Source organism: Chelon labrosus (assembly GCF_963514085.1).
Source record: "Chelon labrosus genome assembly, chromosome: 16".
Classification (NCBI taxonomy): Eukaryota; Metazoa; Chordata; class Actinopteri; order Mugiliformes; family Mugilidae; genus Chelon; species Chelon labrosus.
The window spans coordinates 14,193,151-14,204,015 of record NC_140349.1 but is presented as its reverse complement, the minus strand read 5'-3'; the positions used below and the strand labels follow the sequence as shown (position 1 = coordinate 14,204,015).

At 42.8% G+C, this 10,865-nt stretch overlaps 1 protein-coding gene across 1 annotated transcript; it reads left to right on the top strand.

The window, feature by feature from the left end:
* Positions 1-4,574: 4,574 nt before the first annotated feature.
* On the top strand, positions 4,575-10,544 carry dclk3 (doublecortin-like kinase 3; the record flags this gene model as incomplete). Its single annotated transcript, XM_084563911.1, is given in 9 exon segments — positions 4,575-4,643; positions 4,647-4,693; positions 4,776-4,837; positions 5,715-5,923; positions 6,261-6,392; positions 7,677-8,891; positions 9,425-9,557; positions 9,645-9,812; positions 9,915-10,544. Coding segments are annotated over 9 exon segments (2,604 nt in total). The 3' UTR covers positions 10,484-10,544.
* Between the last annotated feature and the right edge of the window lie 321 nt (positions 10,545-10,865).

The window sequence follows — 10,865 nt, the reverse complement described above, 5'->3', positions numbered from 1 at the left end:
ACGCGCACGCACGGACACACGCGCAGCAGCTGCATTCATTCAGAAACACAAATGTCCACTTATCATGAGTCCGTCTCTGTCTGGTGGAATTCCCTTATCAGCAAATGCTTGGTCAGATGACCTCTGGTCGTTACTAACAAACCCATATTATAACTAACGCTCTCTCACACACACATGCAGACAGGGTTCAAAGGAAGGGGGGGGTAGTCAATAGTGAATACTGTTACATCACAGCCCACCACTTTACAAACTCTGTCCCACTGCCCTTGTCCTTCCCTGGCCTCCTCCCCCGTGCCCTCGTCTACTGATGTGTCTAAACTGGCACATATGTGTGTGATGGAACGAATCTGTGGCGTGCATGGGTTTGACATTTGACCTAAACAGGTGTGAGGGAGACACATGGAAAAATACGGAGAGGAGGGAGAGGAGGGAGAGGAGGTGAAAGGTTGGAGTCGTTCAGCTTCTCTTCTCACTCTGCTGTGCCTCCGTTTCAGTTAGTTGTTTTTTTTTCTATTCGTACATGTCTAAATTTAAATGTGCATGTGTTCTTACTTGTATAAATCGGGGTGTGTCTCTGTGTGTGGCCAAGCGCATAAATATTTGCTTTCTTATTTGCATTTTCTCCTTTCTTCTGGTTCTAAATACAAGAAACGGGATATAAGATAAAACTGCGAAAATTTGCAGAAAACTAAAATTTTTAAAAAAAGTTCATGTTGCAGACCTTTAGCGTCCATGCCAATGTGTTTCAACATGCGTGTGTGGGTGTGTGTTTGACCTTACTCCCGCATCATACAGTGGTCTGGGATACAACTGTGGTCATAAGTCACATTCGGATGGATTTCCTCGGATTAGAAATTCCCTGCACATGTCCTTTTTATAAAGTCTTCCACATGCATTTCAACATTAACAATCACACAAACAGAGGTGGAAAAAGTACTAAAATATCGTACTCAAGTAAAAGTACCAATACTTGGATGAAATATTACTCAAGTACAAATGAAATTACCCATCTGAAAAATTACTCAAGTAAAAGTAATAAGTAGCTAATTTAAAATGTATTTTAAGTAAAAGTTACTTAGTTACATTTAAAAAAAAAAAAAAACTGTAGAACGGGGCGGGGGATCTCTCCCATGTAGTGAAAATAGGACAAGGGGTCATACATCCAAAACTGTTTAGTTTTTAATTAAAGAACACTCTATATAAATGTATAAAAATCTATACAAATGTATACACATGTAATGACAACATAACACATGTCACACATGACATGTAAGACCCTTAGAAAGGTATAATGTGCAATTTTAGTTCTGACCCTCCGATAAAACTTTTTCAAACAATCAACTGTCAATCAAACTGTCTCTGAACCGTCGTCGCTCTTCTGATCCACCTCCATCTCGTTCTCAATCTCCTACAGAAAGACTTGGCGCTTGGTAGTGATAGCCTACATGCTGACCATACGTCACTCACTACGTGGTTCCGGGCGCGATTTTTTTTCCCGGTTTTCGTTAGTCAACGTTTTTTTTTTTACTCAGTAACGGATGGGATTTGTAATGTAGCGAAATACAATACTTCGCTCAAAACGTAATCAAGTAAAATTTAAATTACCGATTTTAAAAACTACTTAATACACAAAAAAACTACTCAATACAGTAACGTGAGTAAATGTATTTTGTTACTTTCCACCTCTGCACACAAACAACACCTTTATCTTGTGACTCATAAAATGATCTCATCTCAGTTTTTGCTGACTTGAACTTTGAGTGTCAACAATTAAATCAATTTTTCTGACTAGACAGCTGTGGAGGTTGTCTACCGCAGATAACCACATTTAGCATATTTTGCCCGAACACACAGCGCTTTAACCAAGCAGGCATGTCTGTTGGAGTGTGTGAATAAGCAGACCGCTGAAGGGCCTGGTTTTGCTGTTACGATCCCCAGAGGAGCAGAGGGAAGAATAGAAAAGCCATAAACCGAGGAATGCTGATACTTCTTCCAGATTTCTCCGGCATCTTTGCGCGGCTACAACTGCATAAACATCTGGTCATTGTCACGCCCCGCCTCTGACACACAGCCATTTGTTCATTCATTCATTTTGGCAGCCTCTGCTTCTCTGGCTGCACTCATCTGCTCTCACTCCTCTTGTCCATATTGAGCTTGAGTAACAAGAAAGTTAATCACATGAGTGGAGGGGGAAAGAAACAGCGTCAAGTCTCTGCACGACTCAGGTTACAGAATGAAAAGCAGACGTTTAAACATGCATTTATTTATCATGCACAGCCTTCATAAGAACAGTTCGAGCGAATAACCACGCATTAAAATGTGTTTTTAAATCTTCATAAGCTCTTAATGAAAGATTATTTACAAAAACCCATCAAGTCCGTTAATGTTGAGTTGGTGCTTGAGGAGGATAAACACAGAACAAGAGGATCTTTTTTATAACATTTATAAACATAACCATTATGATATAAGACACCGTTTGTTATGATTATTGGAAAGTGGTGCCATTTTATTTGTTTCGCAGCGGTTGCGGGTGCACACTGAAGAGGTGCAACGAAGTGTTTAATTTTTGTGTGCTCTGCAGATCCTCCAGTGAAGCGGCAACACGTTTACAAAGAGTGCATCAAGGACACAGCACTGAGTCAGTCTGCCAGAGTTAGGCCTCTCTACTTTGGAAACTGTATATTATGCGTGAAGTTGTCAGAATCAAGCTTGTATTGCACTGTTGCGCCAGATGCACCAGTAGGTACACTCGCCTCCTCTGCTGGTCAGACACTGGTAGTGCACTGTAGGCGTGTGTGGTGCAGGCCCATCTCTGAATATGAAGCCATAAAAAAGATTCAATTTTAACTTGATAGGAATATCATCATCCCCATTATTACCTTCAAAATGCAATCAGTACAAAATGGCAAACATCACATCAAAACATAAAGCAGCATTAAACCGCCAGGATCTTTATTTTTCCCATCATAATATTAAACAAAGAAACAACGGCTTTTAATGCACTGACAATGCAATTTCAGTGCTGACTCTCAGCTCTGTACTGTCATCTAAAATTCCCAGCAACAAGTGAAATAAGGGAAACACCCCCACGAAAGGAAATAAATGGCTAGAGAGTAAAAATCATCAGTTGGAGAAAACACACCGGTCTGTTCACAGGTCTCCCTGGTGATTCCCCGGATAAGGAGCCGGAATAGATGTTGTTGCTTCCCGATCCAATATCAACAGTATCCTTGGAGACAAAGCCACGGGGGGCAGTGTATTAAAAGATCAACTGGACACGCTGTGTGTACGCTTATATTTCAGCGAGTGTGTGTGTGGCAGAGTATTGGATTCCATCTGTGAAACTATGGCAACTGACCCTGAGACCGGCAGCTCCTCTCTCCCCCGCTGTCAGGGTGATTTTTCACCATAACTTTCATCCAGTCTTTGAGATATAAAGGGTTTTGTGTGAGCATTCAGTTTTTTTTTTCTCGCATTTTTTCCTCATTCAATGTGTCAGGAGAGAAGGGGTTTAACCTGTGCCGTAGATACCGTTGAGGTGTTATGTTCAAAACTGTGAATTATGGAAATTAATGGACAGAGAAGTGGGAGAAGTAGCATAACACATTTCACTGTGCATTGTATTATGTATAACAGTGCATGTGCCAAATAAAACTTATCTTATCTTAAGCTTCCTGTTTGCTTTCTAATTTTACCTTTCACAGTTTAGAGATGAAACAGAATTATAAGAGGAACAAGAGACCAGTGACACGCAACAAGTGAAGTTTGCAATACATGTCTTAAACCTGAGGTCAACCACATACAAGTACTCAATATTTCTACATCTGGCAACATTTAGATAAATTAAAATTTAAAAAAGTCAAAGAAATCATGTATTTTTATTAATGCATTTGTTAGATTGCATAGGTGCACACATAGGGAGAGAGAATCTACAGAAAGAAATTCATCAATAATCAAAACATAATTTTAAGATTAATATTTTAAACCTCCTTTTGTGCCTTACTAGAAATTGATCACATTAGCATTATAGGGGGCCCTGGTTTTAAAAATATGTGATCCACAATTCAGCCTTACTGCAAACAGTTCAATACCACTAAATTAGTCTGTCACATATGTTTTTGCAAATTTATTTTCATTTGTCCCCTTGTGATGCAGACAATGCACAAGTTATGCCAAGCTAAACCGGCCAGATCATACCTGACACAGAAACAGGCAGGCTCACTGAGTAAAAATAGAGAAGCAGCCTCACATATGTTTCCTTTTCCTTTTAACTCTTCTGATAGCTTTCTCCAGCGGTCTTCTCTTGAGTGTCAAGTCTTCAAATTAAAACTTCCTTTGAGAATTTTCAAAATAAAGCAGTGCCTGTGATCATCGGCAACCTTCTGTAGCTATGAAGCTGTTTGTAGTATATGTATAATAGTTGAAACCCCACGTTTATTCGAAAAAAATGCTCCCCAGAATATACGCCAGACACAGAACAATATTAAGTAATTTAAATATTTTTACTTTGAAGGTAATGCAGCTCAGCTTCCGGTGTGTCCTCTTTCTCGAGCCGTTCAACTTGACGCGTATCCATGGCAACCAGTGTAGCTACACGGTTGTCTCACAGCGCATCCCGTTACTTTACCTGGAAGCTAAGAGTTTGACAGCAGCAGCAGCTCATGGAGGAAGAAAGACAAATAGAAAATACTGAGTGTCACTTATTGTTTTTTGTTTTGTTTTGTTTTTATAGTTAGACTTGTTTTTAATTAAATTTTTTTTTTTTAAGGTATGACGCCCTCACAGAGAGCCAGGCATGGGTGCGAAGCGGCGCACAATGCTAAATGGAGACTGGCCGGTAAGTAAATGGTCGGATTTATTTAAAATTAAAATTAAAACAAATTAAAAACTTTATTTAAATGTAATAATCTGTGTTAAATGCCTAAATAGGCGAAAAGGCAACAAAACACTTACTTCTTAAAGACTGCGACCCCAGTTGAGCAATGAAAAAAATATAGATAATTATTATGGTAAGAAAGGATACCACACCCTCCACACAAACACACTGAGAAAGGACTAGTTGAGTGTGACTGGCCACAGCTGGCTCTTTGTGAGACGTTTTAAGCTGAAAGACATGGAGGGCTTTCTGTGTCCACAGTGAAAAGCTTTTGTGTGTGTGCTGTTGCTCACTCTCAGTGGTGTCCTGTTAAAAAGGGGGGCCCTGGTCATGTTGGAGGTAGGCTATACGGGGTCTTGTGTTTCTGTCCCGCGTCTGGAAACAAAAACAACAAAACAAACCCCAGCTGAGTGGACGGATAACATCTCCGTCTCCCTCGGTGCCAGAAAGTGAAACGTCAAAGATGCTGTGTGTCTCTAATGCTTCATTAATCATGCAGATTCAGCTGAGCCCTAACCAGGTCAAGCAAACCTTTGTTCAGGTGGGTGTGTGTGTGTGTATACATGTGTGTGGGTTTTCATGACTTAAGGAAGCCTAAATTATTCAGCCGGTTGGGGCGAGGTGCTTGAGGAATCTCAAATGGCCCTTGCACTCCATGTGATGGAAAACACTCAAATCTGATCAGCCGGATTTGCTTTCACACTCGCACAGGATGAAGACCCGGTGTTGAGTTACTTATGAGTTTTCCTTGGTATACAAGTCCAGACAGAGCACACAATGTCTTTATTATGCTTTCTGTCTTTGGTCCTCCACCCCTGTCCTCTTGTCTCTGCTTCAGCTCCTCCGATCCCGTCGCTGAAGCGTCCAGGTGGGGCACCCCAGCCGTGGCCCATCCACCCTCACCCTGCGGGACAGGTCCACAGGTCCCATTTCCCTCCTCCTCCTCCTCACCTCCCTATCTTCCATACCCGACATGCGGAGGAGAGTGCAGAGCGGCCCCATCTGGTCACCATAGTCCGGCCATGTGGTCAAAGTGCACTACGGAAGGTGAATTCAATATGGTGGCGCTTTAAAATTAGTATCCAAGCATGAAGGCTTTATAGGTGGTAACCAGTGGTTTTTACTAATGCTTCATAACATGATCCTTCTGATGGGTTTCTTTCTGTTTTGCAATAATGCAGTGAAGACACATAGATGAGTCTGTACTTGGCAGACATGGTCAAATGTGGTCAAACTGTATATTTGAGAGGTTTGTCTGATGAACTACATTGCCATAATAGGAAAACTTATTTAACATCAGTTTTGAGGGGTTCAGTTTCCAAAAGTGGAACCAGTTCTAGTCACTCATAACTTAACTGTGATTTTTTTTCTCTTTGTCCACAAGGTAACAGTGTTGCTGAACCGCAGGGGTGTGGTGTCCTTCGAGCAACTGCTATTGGATATCTCAGAGGCGTTGGGGTTTCCCCGCTGGCACAGAGCCAGAGTCACACGCCTATACACGACACATGCACGAGAGGTGAGGCCCAACCATGACCAGATTAATTTGAAAGGGAGAGGGAAAAATGCACAGACTGGCCCCTATAAACCACACACTCAACATTCAAAGGGTAATGAGTTTGGACTACCACTGATTGTCTGTGTGGTAATTTACTGGATTGGGACTTGATAACATGGGTAACTTAAATTATAAGAACAGAAATTACAGTTAAAGGTCTTGATGTCCAAGGACATACCAATGACATGGCCTTGTGTGTGCTCAATCATAGCTACAGACTTGATTGCAGCCCTCTTTTACAAAATGACTCAACTGATTAACCTAAAATCAAGTGCTCGCAATAAACCCTCAGTCCCTCTTTTTAAAATGTGCACAGATTTTCTGCGCAGTACAGTACAAATGACTTGCCGGTGACTGGCTATGTAAGTTTGGGGGGCCCTTACACACCTCTGTTTATCACAAATGCATGAGGAGGACAACATCAAATGTGTATGGACGTTAACCCAGCTAGTAAGTGTAACCTCTGTAATAAGTATTGCTTAGATTTCTTGAACCTGAATCTCAGTGTTGCCCAAGTGATACATGAACACCCATCAATGAAGAAAAGAACTCACAAGATTTCTTTTAACAAAAAACTTTATCTGTTTGCAGCTGAGAAACTCATCTTTTCCGCTATTGTCTGTGTCAGCTGTTGTGTTACTGCCCTGTATGTTTAGAGGGGTAAAGTGAGGTTTGTAGTGCTGCGTATGGTAAATCTCCATCTCAGCATTATGGGAAATCAATTAATGCAAATGCTACAGGGACCAACATGCTTGTATGCAGTACTTTGACACAGCGACAGTGCACCACTCTTGAGTGATGACGATACGTGTAGGTTGAATGCTGATTGGCTGAAAGGTTAGCTTCAATGGGAAAGGAGTAACCACAGCATATTTCGCCATGAAAAACAAATAAACAAAGAACGAGAAAGGCACAGACATTGGGCACATGTTGAAAATTTATTCAGTGGCCAGTAACTCAAACTCTGCGTATAAGTACCAATGCAGTACACTTGCTGGAGCCTTAATGTTGCTAAGGACTGTAGCCCTGATGCGGATTAGACAAGAAATAGTCACATAATTCCACTTTTCTTGAAACTGTCTGTGCCCCAGGTAAACATTTCTTTTAGTGTCCTCAAGACAAATGTGGATGTCAGTTGTATAAATGATGTACAAAATGCTGGAAAGAAAATCTAAAAGAAAAAATAAGTTGTATGGCAGATATACTAATAAATAACACCCTTATGAAATTCTCTCTCTATCACAGGTTAAAGGTGTGTGTGATTTCTTCCGAGGTGAGGTGGCCTACCTGGCTCTCGGTAAGGCACGTCCTGAGTTGAGCAGTGTGCAGGAAGCTCTGGAGGAACTTTATCCTGAACCTTCACATTACCGAGCCGATGCACTGCGGGCTTGGGAGAAGAGACTCCAACCAGCGCCAGATAAAGCTGCTAAGGCCGACAGTGGATACAGTGAGGGGACAGACGACAGCGGGACCAACCAAGAAACACGCCGAGACACAAATACACATAATACACATGTCAAGAATCATACAAATACTCACAAATCTCAACATGTAGGCACACATCTGCCAGAAAGTTATACATCTCAGAAGTCTCCTAAACAGAAATCATGCAGAAAACCTGCTTACCTTCCTAACCACCTGCAGAGACTACGTGTGAGGGGTGGAGTCAAAGAGCAACAGCCTTCTATTATTGGTCCATTTAAGCATGAAGAGGATCTTAGAGAAGCAAACATTCTCTCTCCTACACTGTGTGAAAACTGTTTAGTGAGAAGAGTTAAACATCAGAGTCCAGAACTGATCAATACACTATCTGGGAGGGTCCCGCTTCCTCCTGTGTCAAGGAAACAAAAAGAAACTTCTCATATAGCGCAGGAAGTGAAAAAGCTGGAGGTTTATGATGAGCCTTCACCTCCTCGGCCAGTCAGCAGAGATGAGGAGAAGAGCCTGATACAGTTAAAACTTTTAAATCCAGCTCTAGATGTAGATGCAACACACAAAACCACACATAAAAAGGAAACCTTCGGCCTTCCCTCGGACGGCAGCAACGTTGACCTTTCAGACATCGAGCGGTGCTACGAGTTTGGACGTGTTGTTGGCGATGGAAACTTTGCTGTGGTGCGAGAGTGCCGCCGCCGCGACAACGGCCAAAGCCTTGCCGTGAAGATTGTTGAACGCTCTAAGCTGATTGGTCGAGAGCACATGATGCAGAATGAGCTGAGCCTTCTGGGTAGTCTGTGTCACCCTCGTATAGTGCAGCTGTTCACGCACCACCACACACACACTCACTCCTACCTGGTGATGGAGCTGGTGAGCGGAGGGGATCTGTTTGAGGCCATCAGTGACAGGGGGAAGTTTTCAGAGACAGAGGCAGGACTGATGGTGTCTGATGTGAGTGAAGCTCTGAATTACATCCACTGCAAGAGCATCGTCCACAGAGACCTCAAACCAGAGAACCTGCTGGTAGGTATCTGAAGCTGAAAAACAATATCTAAATGTGTAAAAATAGTGGCAGTAGTATTTTCTATCTCAGCCTGAGACACGATAGACCCGAGTTATTGATATCCTGCAGCTGGGAAAAGCCGTTACTTTACTTTCCAGAACCTTGTGACACATTACAAAATGGAGGTGGAGACAAAAAGAGTCCTACCAGAGAGGCAAGAGATACTGCCAAAGTCCAGGACACTGTGGTCCACAGAGTCAAATGTTCAGGACTTTTAGTTATGTAGTAACAAAACCTCACTGTGAATGGAAGAAGCTTGCTGACCAGCTGCAGGTGACTGAGCTTAGACTTTTATTTATCCTCTGTCAATACTAATGTTCCACATGCTCTCTGGCCTTACATACCACAGTTCACCACAATTTGGCAGCATCATACTAGTATAATTTATATTATGTAACATGACGTGCAAGCTGCACTTAGTAGGATCAATATTTTTCAAAATCCAAAATATGATTGACACCACGTCTGTCTCTCTGTTGTTTTTCTTACTCAGATAGAGCAAGCTGCTGCCGGCATCTGTCGGCTGAAGCTGGGAGACTTTGGTCTTGCCATGGTTGTGACTGAACCGGTCTTCACCATATGTGGAACACCCACTTACGTAGCCCCAGAGATCCTCTGCGAGACAGGTACACCCTGCATATGACTCCAGCATCTGAATATCATTTGTATTTTTTTCTTATTTTTAAATGCTTTGTTGGTGATCTACCTTTCAGGTTATGGTGTAGCCGTTGACGTGTGGGCTCTGGGTGTGATTCTCTACATCCTACTGTGTGGCTTCCCTCCATTTCGCAGTCGGGATCGCAACCAGGAAGAGCTGTTCCAGCTGATAAAACAAAGTCAGCTTCACTTCCCTTCCCCATACTGGGACCCCATCTCAGAGGGTGAGACGAATAGAAATACAGTGCATGAATGTCTACCTACACACACTGTACATTCACACATAAATACACAACCTGTTTTTTAATCTCTGTGTTTGTGTGCAGAAGCCAGAGGCCTTGTCAGGGCTTTGCTTCAGCCAGACCCCACAGTGAGGCTAACAGCAGAGCAGACCCTCCTGCATCAGTGGGTGAAAGCTATGGCTTCGGTTTGCAGGCAGAGGGCGCTCACAGATAAAACTCAGAGGAAAACTGTGGATACTGGAGCAGAGGCAGAAACACTCCAGAGACCCGCTAAGATAAATGCGGCAGAATCTCTAACAGACAAAACGCCAGGACAACACACAGGCAACGAAGAAGAAATCACACACTGCAGGAGTGATGAGAAACAAACTGAGATGAACACAAGAGTTGGACAAGATGAGGCCAAACAACCACAGCAACAATCAAAAGAGACGAGCACAGTCCATGTTGCATCTCCACAGATCAGAGAGCATACACCTGATCAACAGAAACCAGAGTCCACATCTACAGAGCGGTACAGCAGACAAGAAATACGGGATCTGAGCCCCAAGCTGCCAAACCCAGACTATGTTGAATTTAATCAGCTGGACACCCCCGCAGACCAAACTGAGATTTCATCTGAGATTAACACACAATCAAAACAAGACAGCTAACGGGAGTCACCTCCAGATTCACCACCTCCAATCAGCACAGCACCACAAATCACAGTGGGTTACTCAGCACATCCTCCAACTCAGCAGCAGCTTCTCAAACTCACACAACACACATAACTCAACCTCTGCCATGCATGACCCTGCTGCCACCCAAACGAAAACCACGACGAGCCGAACAGTCACACCACCGTCATCCACCCATCCACTCGATCCGGATGTAACTGTCAACCTCGTGTTTGATTGCGTGATTAGATCGGGGTCATCACTTTCATTGTTCCCAACAATACCACTGATTTCTTGCCAGTCGAATCCTTCAGTGACCTGCACATGATGTGATTTACTGTCTTGGGGATGAATAGGGTCTGATTGATGGGGGGTGGAT